We start from the raw sequence: 14,918 nt of genomic DNA on the forward strand, positions 1-14,918 counted from the left end.
ACTCCTCCCCTCCACTTTTCTTTCCTCCCCCTGTTTCATGAATCATGGGTATTCCCCCTACCCACGCTGCCCTCGTGAACACACACTGTTTAAATCCCTGACTGCTCAAATCCCATTTGCTGGAAACAACAATCTCAAAAAATAAATAAATAAATAAATAAACATGGAGATGGTTTCCTTTGAATGCGCTTCCCGGCCCTGTCAAGCTGGGATTTTATATTTCCTCTGGCTTTGTGGCTCTGCCTCCATGAAAAAACCCAATTTTGCGGGCCTCCCTCTGAGAAGCGCGGGCCTCTGATATTGAGATTGCACGTCGGGGACGCCTGAGCTCCAGAGCGTCTCTGCGGTCTGCAGTAATTCACCGATGCCAGCAGTAAAACAGCCGCCTGATTGTTTCACTACCGCTGTAGATTATTGGCGTGAAGTTATATCGGTCCAACGGAGCAGTAGAGCCGTGTTGCATCCTGGCATCGGCTGCATTAAAAAAAAGGGAACAGAGCCCAGACAGAATTTTCCCAGAGAGGCTGATGGGAAATGTAGTTCAGAGGTACTCTGGACTCCAATAGAGCAGGCTAAAAGAAACAACAGACCCCAGAAAACTGTGACCCACTCCTTCAGAACCTTCAAACAAAGAGCAGTATTCTGGCTGGGTACACTTGGCAGCAGCTCACGCCTTAGCAAAGCCGTTGGAGAGATTGGAGTTTCCATGATTGACAGGGTTGTTAACCCAGTGACACGTAAGACATTGGGTATGACATTAAGGCATTTGTCTGTGTGTTTGATTGACATTTAGCCGATCCAATTCTGGCAAATAATGTATGAGGATATCATCCATGATTTGCTATGTCCCTGAAGGTTATTCGTCTGTGACTCTCCTACACATGCTGTGATATTTCACTTTTAGTAGTAGGCAGTATTACATTATTATTAAATAATAAATAAGCAAACGATAAACTTTATATATATAGCACCTTTTGTGCAAGTTATTTGTAGCGGAAAAGTAATGGGATAAAAAGATGATTTAGTAAAAAAAAAAAGACACTTCCAAGAAAATGCTAATACATAGTAAAATATAAATGGACGATATTTAAAATACTCAAAATAGACTACGAAAGAAAGCTTAATCAAATAAATAAGGCTAAAGGTGTAACTTGTGGGGGGATGGGGTGTTCACAATCCCTCCAATGTTGCAAAACAGACCAAATAACCCCCTCCCTAATAATACAGCATGATGATGAGAACAGTAATTTCAGTACTGTTGAAATTTGGGGGGGGGAGGAACCCCCATGGAGCATTGCAGCTCCCAAGTTACGCCCTTGAATAAAACCTCGTTAAAGATAAAATAATGGCGAGTGCCACCCAAATTAATTGAAAGCCGTGTAAAAAGATGTGTTTACAGTCGACTCGCCCGAAATCGACATATCGCCAGTGATCCATCACCGGGACTTAAGGGCCCCCTGAGCCGTTTCCACGGCGACGCGCGCTGCATGCTAACGCGCGCGTTAATGCAAGCGTTGGGCACCTTCGCGGCGGTCACGGGCGATTGGCTCTCATTAGGCGCGGCAGCTGCTGGCCGATCGTCTGCAGCTGTTTCTCCCTCGGCCCTGTGTGCTGCGTTCGCTACGCTAGCAGATCGCGCGCGCGTCTGGAACCCGCAGGTTAGCATATGCTGGGCTACGGTACATCTGTGCACGTGTTCGCTGCACTAGTAGATCACGCTAACCGGCGGTTTGCATATCCTGGGCTGCGGGACACCTGTGCGTGCGTTAGCTTGGGCTAGTAGATCATGCTCACGTCTGGAACCAGCGGTTAGCATATGCTGGGCTGCGATACGCCTGTGTGCACATTAGCTGCGCTAGCAGATCACACTAACCAGCGGTTAGCATATGCACGCGGTTGTGCTCAGAGCAGCTGGCGTGATGTCTCTTTGAATAGGAAGAGGACAGCGCTCGGCCTTCCTTAATCAGTGGGAGTCTTTGTGCGCAGCAGAGATTCGGTGTCTGTCTCTCTCCGTCTCTCCCCCCACCTCTCAGTGCTGTGTGTTTTTGCTCAGGGCTGTTTACGTGCACGTTTCATGTATAGGGCTAGCAGCAATTATGAGTTACAAAGCCTTTCAGAATAAAATGGCCCTTTCCTCTCTCGCTCTCTCATTCTCTCTCTCTCTCATCAACCTCTCTCTCTCACTTTCTCTCATTCTCTCTTTCCCTCTTTCTCTCTTCACCCACCTCTCTCTCACTTGCCCTCTGTCTCTCTGTCTCACTTTCCCTCTATCCTGCTCCTCCCTCCCTCCCTCCCTTCCTCCCTCTCTCTCCCTCTCCTTGCTTCTCATTCTCTCACCCCTCCCCCCCCCCCCCTCGCTTGCTCAGTAAAAGCCGATGATTGCCTCCCCGCAGGTCCCCCGGGTCCCCCGGGGGTGGTGATTGTGGAGGAGATCACGGACACCACGGCGACGCTGTCCTGGAGCCGGGGGGTGGACAACCACAGCCCCATCGGCTCCTACAACCTGCAGGCCCGGAGCCCCTTCTCCTTGGGCTGGCAGACAGTCAGGACAGGTAACCACTGCGGGGGGGGGGGGGGGTTTAACCTGGGGAGGGGGGCGACTGCAGGCCCGGAGCCCCTTCTCCCTGGGCTGGCAGACCGTCAGGACAGGTAAAGGCTATGATAGCACAGTGCCCTTTGTACCGTGGACTGGGTGGATACTCCACTCTGATTGGCTGGGAGGTGTGTGTTAAGACTGTTTAACTCACAGGTAGTTTGGGTCAAGATTAATCACCGTTCTACACCCAAATGCCGCCTTTGTTGTTGTTGTTGTTGTTGTACGGAGGGGTTTGGTCCTGGGGACCCAAAAGGGAGGGAGTAGAGGTTCCGCTCACAGGCCCGGTGCTGTTCTGGTACCAGCTCCCCCTGACAGTCAGATGCGTCCTGACTCCCACAGAATCCCCCAACAACGCGTGTGAAAAGGGAGCTTTTGCTCTCAGCCCTCTACCCTTCCGTAACTCAAAACTCCGCTCTTTTATGCATCCGCCGCTGACTCCTGTACGCCATGTTCCGTTTGCATTTTTAGGCGTGTAGCCAGGTGTGTGTGCACCTCTTACCCAGAACAGCTCGCGCGCATTTACCTGCAGCCCGTTCATGCAGCCGCATGTTCACTCTACGCGCTTCAGTTTCAGTGCCTTTGCTCAAGGGTAACGACGGCAGCGCCTCCCTGGGGAATCGAACCGACAGCCTCGGGGTCACGAGTCCTGTTCCCTAACCACTGCGCCACGCTGCCGCCCCCCCTGGAGAGAGACGCCCGCTTCGCACAAAAAGAGCTCGTTTCAATTTCTGCCAAATTCTCATGAACTGCTGCTGACTTCAATCCTATGCTAGTGAATTAGAGGAGAGCCTCTCCCCCCACCCCATTGTATCACAAGAGCTATCAGGACAGAATGTACTTACTCTTACAACAGCTTTTTGATCAAATTTGAAAGTCACCGAATTATATATTTGATATATTTTTTTTATGTGCCTGATAACACGCTCACCTGATTATTTATGAGGATTTCTTGAAGGGTTCCCCCCCCCCCCCGCGATGCTGGGCTGGCCTCAGGTAACCCTGGCCCCCCGACCCTGGGCTTTTCTCCCTGATGGGGAGTAATGAGGTCTTGCGGAGGTGTGGAGCAGGGTTAGCTGCAGGGTTAAATGCGCCGTGCTCTGCCTCTTCCCCACTCTGTGTGTATAATTACAGAGCCCCCCCCCGCTCCACCGAGCTCTCCTGCCACGGCTGTGTCCTCAGGGGAAGTGCGTCTCTGCGTCTGTTCCCTCTCCCATCCAGCCTCTCTCTCTCTCTCTCTCTCTCTCACTCTCTCTCTCTCCCTCTCTCTCTCTCTCTATCTCTCTCTCTCTCTCTATCTCACTCTCTCTCTAGCTCTCTCTCCCTCCCTCTCCCTCTCTCTCTCTCTCTCTATCTCTCTATCTCTCCCTCTCCCTCTCTCTCTCTCTCTCTCTCTATCTCTCTCTCTCTCTCTCTCTCTCTCTCTCTCTCTCTCTCTCTCTCTATCTCTCTCTCTCTCTATCTCACTCTCTCTCTAGCTCTCTCTCCCTCCCTCTCCCTCTCTCTCTCTCTCTCTCTATCTCTCTATCTCTCCCTCTCCCTCTCTCTCTCTCTCTCTCTCTCTATCTCTCTCTCTCCCTCTCTCTCTCACTCTCTCTCTCTCTCCCTCTCACTCTCTCTCTCTCTCTCTCTCTCTGCGTGCCAAGCGACAAAATGCGATCCTCTTTTTATTTTAATTTAACCCAGCGAATGAAGCCGAGTCTCAGACCGATTAATCTCCATTCGCTGCTGTTCTTGTGGCTCCGCCTCTGCGGTCACATCGCAGGAAGTGACCCGAAAGCCGGAGACCGAGGTCTGCTCGAGCTGAATTAAGGAGCGACGCTCGGAACCCTGCAAAAACTATTAAAGAGTCAAAGCGGCTTAGGGCAGAGGTGTGTGTGTGTGTGTGTGTGTGTGTGTGCATGCGTGCGTTCGTGTGAGTGTGTGTGTGTGTGTGTATGCCTGCATTCGTGTGAGTACGTTCTGATTGGCCGCTCTACATAGCCACTGCCTCCTATTGGCTCACAGTCCCCTGAGGGAATGTGAGCGTGACTCTGTTCACATCTGTTCCATCTGGTTTGTGCTTAATTATATCCACCCCCCCCCCCCCCCCCCCACACCACCGTGTAGTGTAAGGAACCGGGCTCCTAAACCAAAAGGGTTTGCAGGTTTGATTCCCTGACAGGACACTGCCGCTGTACCCTAGAGCAAGGCGCTTAATCTGAATCGCTTGGAAACGTTTGCGGTGTAAAAATGCTGAAAGTTGTGTTTAATGGTGCAGGATAAGAGCGTATGCTAAGTGGCGGTAATGTACCGTAACCCTGAACAAGTGCTGCATGTGTGTGTTTCCTCAGCTTTCAAAGAGCGCTCTCCACCCTCCACCCTCCGCCCTCCGCCCTGCTGTTTTTTGAGCTTGCTGTCATTATGAGTCAGGGTGCTGGTAATCAGATCAGCATATTTAAATGCTCATTTATGTATCTGAACCTTATTTAAATGGCGACGCTTCCCTCGTTTAAAGTGCTGTTCTCAGCTCTCCGATGCTCTTTCCGGTTTCCTGACGTTTTCCGGGAGTTCGGAAATAATTGCTGTGTGAAAATTGCTTATGAACGGCACACTACACAAAAAATAAAGCTTGTTTGACGATGTATTGATTGACTTATTGAGTGAGAACATGTAACTGCTGTACCTGTGATTCTGCATATCAGTCTGATGGCCCCCATCCCCTACTGTATTTAAAACTGCAGTCAGTAAATGGACTTGGTACTGTAATCTCAGTTGCATATTTAAATGTGTATTTTTTTAAATATTTGAGCTTATTTTGCCTCAATCGCTTCTGATTGGGTAACAATTTGCAGACCCGAGTCATGTGACGGGGGACATGGAGTCGGCCGTGGCGGTGGAGCTGAACCCCTGGGTGGAGTACGAGTTTCGGGTGGTGGCCACCAACGCCATCGGGACGGGGGACCCCAGCGCCCCCTCCAGGGCGGTCCGGACCAAGGAAGCGGGTACGGTACAGGAAACGCCCGCCTGCAGGCGCCACCGCGGACGCTACGCTAAAGCTCTCAAATGGCTTAATGGGAATGGCGCGCGGTCGCTAGCTCCACGTTAGCACCGCTCGTTTCACACGCCGTCTAAAAGCGCACGGCGGAGGGTGAGAGACGTCCCCGCGGATCGCTGGGACTGGAGAAGCGTGGCCAAAGTTAAGAATTACTGGAGTATTAAATACACAGCAGTGTCTGCGAAGGCCTTTTAAAAGTCCGTCTGTGGTGTAGCGCTCCGACACGCGGGGTGAAGTCCAGAACTGCCTATTAACCTTGACGCCATGTCTTTGAAGCGTATGGCTTATAACTGCAGTGCCCAGTCAAACCACACACAGACAGGGAAACCGCAGGTAGAGCCAAGTCCACAGTGCCTGGGGCTGGTGCAGTCAAATCACACACACAGACAGGGAAACTACAGGTAGAGCCAAGTCCACAGTGCCCGAAGCTGCCCCAGTTACACTACGGATATGAATGTTATTGTGTTTGTGTTATATTGATCCGTACTGTTAGCTTCGCAGCACTGACACCCACATCCAGTCTGCAGAAGTCCTTTTTCAGATACGTTTTTAGGGCAGATTTTTTATTATTATTTTTTTTTTTTTAAATGGCCAAAGAGAAGCAGACCTCGTCGCGCAGCGTGGGCTCGTGAGCCAGCTGTTCGGCAGTTTGGCGGCTCTCAGATCGCGCGGCGTGCTTGTCCGCGCGCGGAAGCGTTTCTCCGCGGGGAGGACGTTTACTCCGGGCTGAGAGGCGCTCTGGTTGCTCGCCTCGCCGCTCGACGAGGAGCGGAATGCTAATGCCGCTCCCCCAGCAGCTGCGCCGAGTCCGAACCGCAGGCTTTCGCTCGTTAGCGCGCTAACTAGGCCCGGCGCACAGTTCGGCGTGCCGCACGGCCCGCTTCCGACCACGCAGCTGCCGGTCGTTAGCCTGTTAAACGAGGGAGGATGGCCATCCTTACCTTTCAGCCAATGATATTCAGCATTCATTACGCGCCGCCCCGAAACATGAGTGATTAGGGCTCCGACTGGAAGAAGCAGAACTGGCCGTGTTTCTCCTTCATTCTTCAGCGACAGACACAGTGACGGAGTGAGAGTCTGTACTGCAGTACTGACAGTGTTTGACCACCAGAGGCACTACAGGCGCCTAGCCTAGTACAGCACTACTCAGTGTCTGCAGGTATGTGCTCCAGCCATGCAAGCACACCACCTGATTTCAGTAATAAGCTTACTTCCTGGAGCAAAGAGGTAAAACAGGGATGCTCAGCCCTGTTCCTGGAGATGTTTTAAGGTAGGGTTTGCTCCAACCCTGACAAAGTACACCTCATCCAACAGCTAGGGATCTCATTGAGCTGCTAATTAGTAGAATCCAGTGTGCCCAATTAGGATTTGGAGTGAACACCTTCAGGATGGTCACTCTCCAGGCACAGGGCTGTGCAGCCCTGAGGTAAAATAATCAGTGAAATCAGGTGGCGCAGTACAGGCGCACGGTCGGAGAAAATACCTACAGACCCTGTGGCCCTGCTGAACCTGGAGTTCAGCAGCGCTGGCTTAGTACCTGCAGCCAGTAAGAAATTCTGAGTGCCTGTTGAGCCTTTGCAGTTCAGTATTATTTCCATCAGTACCCTCAGTAAAACCTTCAGCCTGCTGTAATTCTGCGAGTAGACAAGGATCCGTATTTATTCCCCCGCTTTTATGTGTGAACTCCAGTGCTGTTGATGTTGATGCATCGTGTTGCATTAATACTTTCACTAGTCTGTTTGCTGTTTGTTTTTTTTTCCCCCTTTCGCTTTGTAAAAACACCGCCACGGCCTCAGATCACCAGATCGAATCCGTGCCAGTGCCGATTGTGGCCAGCAGCCAATTGGCTTTGCGTCGCCAAAGGGATATATGGGAAGGATGCCGCTGGTGGGGATAACTGTGTTCATTGCTCAAGCGACCCCTGTTGGCAGCTGTGGTCTGATCTCTGTGCACACGTATGATTGGGTCTCCTCCTCCCCCTGCTCAACACGCGCACAGCTTGTGACTGCAGTGTGAGAAGAAGCAGCTGGCTGCCACTGCGTGTTTCAGAGGAGAAGCCGTTTCACCAACTTTTCACCCGCAAAAATGTTCACTGTTCGCTTTGCCTTCTGAGTTGTGATTTCCCTGATGCTCAACGTGGGTGATTGACATGACATGTCTGTCTGTCTGTCTGTCTGTCTGTCTGTCCTTCCACGTCTCCTACAGTCCCTTCGGTGGCCCCGGCCAACGTGAGCGGAGGAAATGGCCGTCGGCACGAGCTGGTGATATCCTGGGAGGTAAAGCTCGCATCACTAGGGGCTTCACCAATCAGGGGGAGATAAAATGGGGATTAGAATGCTATGATGTCATGAAGGGGAGGAGCTAAATCCTGGAGTACATCGGTAGCGACCAATGGAGCAATGCCAATGGTGATCAGTGGATACAGCCAGTGTCAGTGGCTTGGTCAGGTGCTCTGGGTGAGTGGGTGGGGTTGAAGATGGAGGAGGTGACTTCTTTGAATGTAAACACAGGACCACAGCAAGGCTAAAAAAAATCCTGCATATCCTGCCTTTAATTTATTTGTTGGTGGTAAATCCATAAAGTAAATAGATAACCTTGCAGTTTAAGGGTGTGAAACCTGCTTGCAGTACTTGTTCAAATTACCACAGTATAAGTCACAACAAATGAATGCACTATTTGAGGGTAACACAGTCTGGCTAGCTTCACAGCTGTGAAATATTCCCATCATTAATTCACACAGTGCTGTGTACTAAATGATTTATAATTTTTTGTAGAGGAGAGTTGGATGTAGAACCCAAGGGTATTATGCTGAAAAGCTAATTCTTTCTTTTATTATCTATGCCATATTCCATTCCCTACACAATACATTTCTTCCATCAATTACAGAGTTTACTTTAAATTTGCATTGTGTATTATTTTTATATTGAGCGGTTTCATTTACTGATTAGCAGTGATGCTAATAAAAGGGAAAAGGCGTGTAATCTGAAATTCAGTTTTGTTACCCAAGCATAACAGTGTGAATTATTTGATGTCTTCCTTGTGGAGCGTAAACAAGCTGTCTTTTGAGCAGGCAGTTCCGACTCTGCTGTTTTCATCTTGTGCTTCGTCAATTAACCCCTTTTACATTTCAAATTTCACATTTACTGGCAATCTGCTGCAGTTCCCTTATTAAGGTGGTTTAAGCTGTGCTGTGTGTTAGAAATAGTCAGGACCACACCAGTAGTCACCACACCAATGTATAAAATGTAGCTCGCTTTCTTACTTCCTCCCTTTCCCTCCTCCTTTATCCCTCCCTTCTTTCCTCGGTTGACCAGGAGGGATGTAAATTATGCGAAACTGTCCGTCAGTCTTCCAGTGATCACCCCTATAGAGTCCGGGATGTTAAATGAGCATCTGCTTATAATCTCATTCTTAACTCAGTTTGAGCAAAAAAAAATCTTTTTTTGAAAGCAGTCGGTCTCCCAGATGGTCTGCCGGACAGGACAGTAAGATGGCGCGCGGTTCCCCCCCCCCCCCCATGGGGGAGCACACGTGTCACTTCCTGTCCGCATTGTTGCCGTGACAGCATTGTGCGGATGAGCTGGATGAATGAGCAGAGCAGACGGGTCTGAAATGGGGGCGATAAAAAGCTGCCATCAGCCAGGGAGAGGGGGAGAGAGAGAGAGAGAGGGAGAGGGGGAGAGAGAGAGGGAGGGGGGAGAGAGAGAGAGAGGGAGAGAGAGAGAGAGAGACAGACAGAGAGAGGGAGAGAGAGAGACAGAGAGAGAGGGGCGAGAGAGAGAGAGAGGGGCGAGAGAGGGAGAGGGAGGGAGAGGGGGAAAGGGAGAGAGAGAGAGAGGGAGAGAGAGGGGCGAGAGAGGGGGGAGAGAGGGAGAGAGAGAGAGAGAGGGAGGGAGAGGGGCGAGAGAGAGGGGGAGAGAGAGGGGCGGCAGACGCGCCTGCTGCTGGCGGTCATTTCTACGGTTATTAAGAGCGTCGGACCGGCCGCCTGCGGGAAAATAACCTTCATGCCGAGAGAACGGCCCCTCGGTGGGGCATTATGGGGGAAAAACACGCTCATTCCAGACAGGGAGAATGCGCTCGTCTGCTGGGGGCTGCTGCCAGTCATTACAGCCAGAGAGAGTCCTCGCTGTAAGTGTGGAATAACCGTCACTCTTACCCGCCGCTCTGCTCCCGGTGACGGTTCGGTAATGGCTGGTTCCACACGCGTCCCGGTGACGGTTCGGTAATGGCTGCTTCCACACGCGTCTGCGCGCTGAGGTCGGGCTGGGGGGGCGGAGCTTCAAGGGGCGGAGCTTCAAGGGCCCGTTCTCACCGCGCCGCGTTTAACCCGCGCTGCTGCTTCCCCCTGATTCAGCAATCATGCAGCCAGTACCCCGGGCTTAGCCTTCATATGGGTGCCATAAGAGGCATCATAAATCTTCATATAGGTGTCATTACAGGTATCATAAACCTTCATATGGGTGTCATAAGAGGCTTCATAAGCCTTCATATAGGCCTCATTACAGGTACAGAATTCCTTTTTGGGAAGAGCAGTTATTCTGAATTCACGTGTTGCACCGAGAAAAAATAAAACCCTTTCCAGAGGCTGTCATTTTTCTTGCAGGCCCCTCCGTTCTTGCTCCTGCTAAACGCTCTTAAATACCTCAGCTCTGAGCCAGCGAGAGATTCACAGGAGCGCAGGCCCTTTAGCACGAGGGCAGACTCATTTCAGCCCGGCCAATCACCTGCCAGGGCTGTGTGAACCCTGCGCCCAATCACACGTCTGTCTCGTTATGAACGAGCGGCTGATCTCACAGGCAGCCCATGTATGGGGCTTTAAAACCACTCCCGCCCCCCCACCCACTATGGGTATTATGGCCCAAAAGATCACCTCACTTAGCGCACCCACACCCGCCATTCTCAGAACATTCCCGCCAGCGTAACCGCAGTGTTACCGCCACGGACTCGGGGTGGATTCCGCTGCAACGTGACACTGGGGGGGGGGCGGGGAGGGGGGGGGGGGGAGGGGTTTGGAGAGCTTGTTGGACACAGTCTGTGGAAAGTGAGTAAGGCTGGTTTACGGAACACTTCCAACCCCCCCCCCCCCCCAACCCCCACCCCCCGGGACCCTGTTCATGTCCCGGACATCTGGAGGGAATATCGGAATTCTCTCGGAATTCTCTCTCAAATTACCGCGTGGCTACGCCTTCTGCCAAGAACAGAAGGATGTCATGTAGGCTACGGGACAGTCTTTAGTCCGCTTTTTCCCCCACTTATTACGTTTGCTTGAGATTTCAATTTTGGCAGCTCACATTTTAATTAAAATAAACTTTCCCCATTAATAAATTTCATTCGGGGTCTGGGCAATGCCAAGCAAGTGCTGCACCTGGTCCCCAGCATGCTCATGTCCACACCAGCCAATCCCATCCCAGAATGCTAAACGGTATATACATCTGCTGAAGGAAGCCAGGATAGTGGCCAGTTTACCACACACAAATATTCTCTTATGAGCTGGCCTGGTTCCAACTGATTGAAAAAGAAAAAAAACATCTAATTAATGAATTTGCCCTGAAGAAGTGTCTCATGGTGAGTTCAGGAAGGGGGGTTGTCATGGGTTTGATTTGAAAGCTTGCGATAGGCTGATTCTGACTGAAATTAAAAGCCCACTGCTTCTGGCACAGTTGTTGCATGTTGTCCAATCAGAAATTAATATGCAGTGTTGAAGGTTCGCTGATTCTGCGCCATGTAAACCTTATCCTTCCCCAAACGGGAGTTCATTTTTTGTGACCCGTTCCCTCTTTAATGTAGGAATTAAATCCTGAAGCAAGATTCTCAAAACGCCGCCCGCTTTCCCCGATCAGTGCCAGAAACTCGTTTGGCAGAATTTAGCATTTGCTCCTATCCTCGCAGATAATGTTCACTGCCAGAAAGAAAGAAAGAAAAAAAACAATACAAATCCCGGTTAATCTGCTTGGGGGGCTCAGTGTGGTGTAATCATATTTAACGAATGTGCTCATGCTTGTAATTGGAGGCGCACGATGTCCACAAGTGATTTGCTGCCGACGCTTTCATCATTAAAAGCCGAAAAATCTCACCAGCGATTGTGAGCTCGCCTGAAAGGAAATTTGGGCTCTCTTCCTATTTTTCCTGACTAATATGTTGCTTCCCTCTAATGACGGATAAAATAAATAAATAAATAAACAAATAAATAAATAAATAAATGAGCTGGCAGTGCTGTTTAGAAAAGCCATTAAAATGTAAATGGTGGGCTTGATGTCATTCAGCACACTGCTGTCCTGAGGTTGATGAGCAGCATCTATTTAAAAAAAAAAAAAACAGAGTAATCCTTTTTTCCACGTGTTTTTATGTGTGTGTGTGGTTTTTCTTTTTTACCATTACCCATTACCTAATTAGCCTGTCTCATACAGCAGATGAGTCATTGAGTTGAGCGGGCTGACAGCGAGCTGTCCCTCAGTGGGTTAGGAGCGCTGCCCTGTGCAGTGGGGGCTCTGCTGGATGGCTGCTGCGCGCATGCACTGCAGAATCCCGGGCTGTAGAGTTCAGTTTGGAATCAGAGAAGGTGGGGTAAGTTACAGAGACACGGGGCTTTGAGCAGGGGAAGGAGGGCATTCCCGATCCGGAAGAGTCCGGGACGATCCGGGTTTTCGCTCCAGCTGAAACCACATAACCACGTAACTGGATTTATTTTAATTAGTCGGGTTTAATTAACGCAGGCTGGAGGCTCTCAGCGTTTCACCGTTCAGAGCATTCTGCCTCAGACTTTTAATCCTCCATCAGACCCCTGTGATCAAGCTCAGATGGAACAAAATCCAGAAACGGCACTGGCACTCCAGGATCAGAGCTGCCTTCCCCTGGTTTAGAGGCAGAGACAGCTTGGGATTGGTTGGTAAATACGAGAGGAACGGGAGAGGGCGGAGTCTAGTGACGCTGAGAGATCGCTGTAGCAGAACAGCTTTTATTCCCTGTTAGCTCTCCAAGGACTTAATTGCTGCTCTAAAAATAAAGTTTATCCACACATTCAAATATAGTCTCCTCCAGTGTACTGTTGAGCACATGGTGTAGCTTATGCACAAGTCTGCAACGGTAACATCCGAGAGCATGTTTTAGGATGAATTTGGGGGGGGGGGGTGAAATCGGGTTGCGTTTTTGTTCTTTGCAGTTTTATTTTGTTCATTTCCTGCAAATTGGCCACAATTTTCACAATCTACCTCCACCTCTATTCAGAGTAAATTATAGTCGTGGTAGTCTTCTTTTGTGGGATTGCATCTTTTGGCCGTCAGCATGTTTTTGTTGAGCAGTCTCAGATGCCGTATTGCGAGTAAAACATTTTTCGCGCCAGGTCTGCGGGACAGGGAAGGTTGTTTTTGGCGTGAACGTGAGCGCCCCCTGCTGGTCTCTTCCAGCCAGTGTCCGAAGAGTTCCAGAACGGGGAGGGGTTCGGCTACATCGTGGCGTTCCGGGCCAACGGGACGCGCGGCTGGAAGGAGAAGATGGTGACGTCGGCGGACTCCACCACCTTCAAGTACCGGGACGAGACCTTCCCGCCCCTCACCCCCTTCGAGGTCAAAGTCGGGGGGTACAACAACAAGGGCGACGGCCCGTTCAGCAGAGTGGTCACCGTCTACTCCGCGGAAGGAGGTGAGCGTCTCGGGACCGCGACTTCGGTCGACGTACGTTCGCGTGCGGGTTTTTGAGACTACTGTCTGATTCCCCCCCCCCCCCCGCACGTGTGTGATGTTCCACCAGAGTGGTCCTCAGTCCCGCTCCTGCTTAGATTATTTTTAAAGACTTTAGTTTCGAGGAAAACATTGTTGATTATCTTATGAGATTCCCTAATCTAAGGGAGCGTGCATCACTAGCTATTCATCAATGCTCTGATTAAAGAAACGATTCAAGACAAACAAAACGGCCCAAGTGCGCTTCTCACATGGTGGTTGCCATGGCACTTTTCACAGAATCAATCCCCCATCCGTTACGGAAACTGAATTTGCTGCAGTGTATTGCAAATATATATTTTATAAGTTTAAACTATATGTATATAAGTGTCAGTATTTTGTGTATTTTCTCATATGTTGTGTAGGTTAGCAGTGGATTGGTAAGGTGTGTTATTTCAGTATATTTTCTGTATAATTTCATTTGCGAATCCACCCCCCGGGACATCAGTCCCGGTTAGCCAGGTGAGGTGAGTTATCACCTGTGTGATCAGCTGATTCATTTGATTATTTAGGTTCTGAGTAACTAAAGTCAGCGCCAACCTGCAGATCTACGGCTGAGGAGGACAGTTCCGCAGAGCCGCTCGATGCAGATTCCGGCATAAATCCTCTCCCTTTTACGAGGCGCTTCACGGTCTATGTGAAAATCTCCACCTCAAGCTTTTTTAACGGAGTGCAGAAGTACTGCAAGCGTACAAAAGGAAAATGTGAAATTTCACGTCGCGGTGAAAACACAGTGGAGCAGTGCATGCTGGAACCAGGAACCGCGGGGTTTAAAATCCACGCTCTGGAGCTGCCGCCTGCGTTTCAGCCCCTGTCCCGCCAGATCCTCGCAGAAGTGGCGAGAGCGAAGCTTCGTTTTTGAAGCAGAGCCAGTGAAGTAATTGTCACCTTTTGCAACTTTTTTTTTTTTTTGTTTTTTGTTTCCCGCATCCCTTTCAACTTTTCTTGTGAGGCTGCATCTGACAAATGCGTAGCTTTCAGAAGGCTCCCGGCTAATTAGCTGGCACGCTCCCCATCGCTTTCTTTTGCCAAGCTGAACTTACTGTACAGCTGGTGGCTCTGTTTGAATGGTGTGGGCGTAAGCTAACTTGCTGGGTCAGCATCCTCGCTACGCGGCTGAACGGGCTGCAGATAGGTTCGCTAATTAGCCGCCTTTGTTTGTTTGTTTTTTTTTATTATTTATTATTTTTTCGCGTGTCATTTATTTATCCGGGACACAGTTCCCTGTTTAGTTTGCCATCTCTTTTATCCGAGGGGGGATGGGGGAGGGGGGGGGGCTGCTGGCACGGGTCCAGAAAGTGACACTGTGTTTGAAGCAGAAGGGGGAAAAACACTCGTGAGAAATGAACTCAGACACACTCACTTCACGTTGAGCTGATAGCAGAGTTTTCTGTTGCCTATTGAGAGGCCGGTAATTGATGGAGCTGGTTGTCCCCTGTAGTTGATGAGGTCTCAGGAGATACGTTCAGATTTTCCTGCCTGTCTCTGAGCATTTTATCGGCATTTGGACGTGAAGATGAAAAATCACCACAGGAGCAGGAGCAGGGTGCAGGGTTACTGTCCTGAGCCT

General features: G+C 50.2%; 1 protein-coding gene across 4 annotated transcripts in view; it reads left to right on the plus strand.

Annotated features, from left to right (window-relative positions):
- Positions 1-14,918, plus strand: part of LOC118210445 (contactin-5-like) — a 206,945-nt gene that overhangs the window by 182,765 nt on the left and 9,262 nt on the right. For all 4 annotated transcript variants that reach the window (XM_035386653.1, XM_035386655.1, XM_035386656.1 and 1 more), the window contains 4 exons: positions 2,394-2,552; positions 5,428-5,577; positions 7,836-7,906; positions 13,037-13,271. In XM_035386653.1, coding sequence (XP_035242544.1) covers positions 2,394-2,552; positions 5,428-5,577; positions 7,836-7,906; positions 13,037-13,271 — 615 coding nt within the window. The remainder of the gene's footprint in view (positions 1-2,393; positions 2,553-5,427; positions 5,578-7,835; positions 7,907-13,036; positions 13,272-14,918) is intronic.

The sequence above is a fragment of the Anguilla anguilla genome, chromosome 12 (assembly GCF_013347855.1).
Source record: "Anguilla anguilla isolate fAngAng1 chromosome 12, fAngAng1.pri, whole genome shotgun sequence".
In the NCBI taxonomy this organism is placed as follows: domain Eukaryota; kingdom Metazoa; phylum Chordata; class Actinopteri; order Anguilliformes; family Anguillidae; genus Anguilla; species Anguilla anguilla.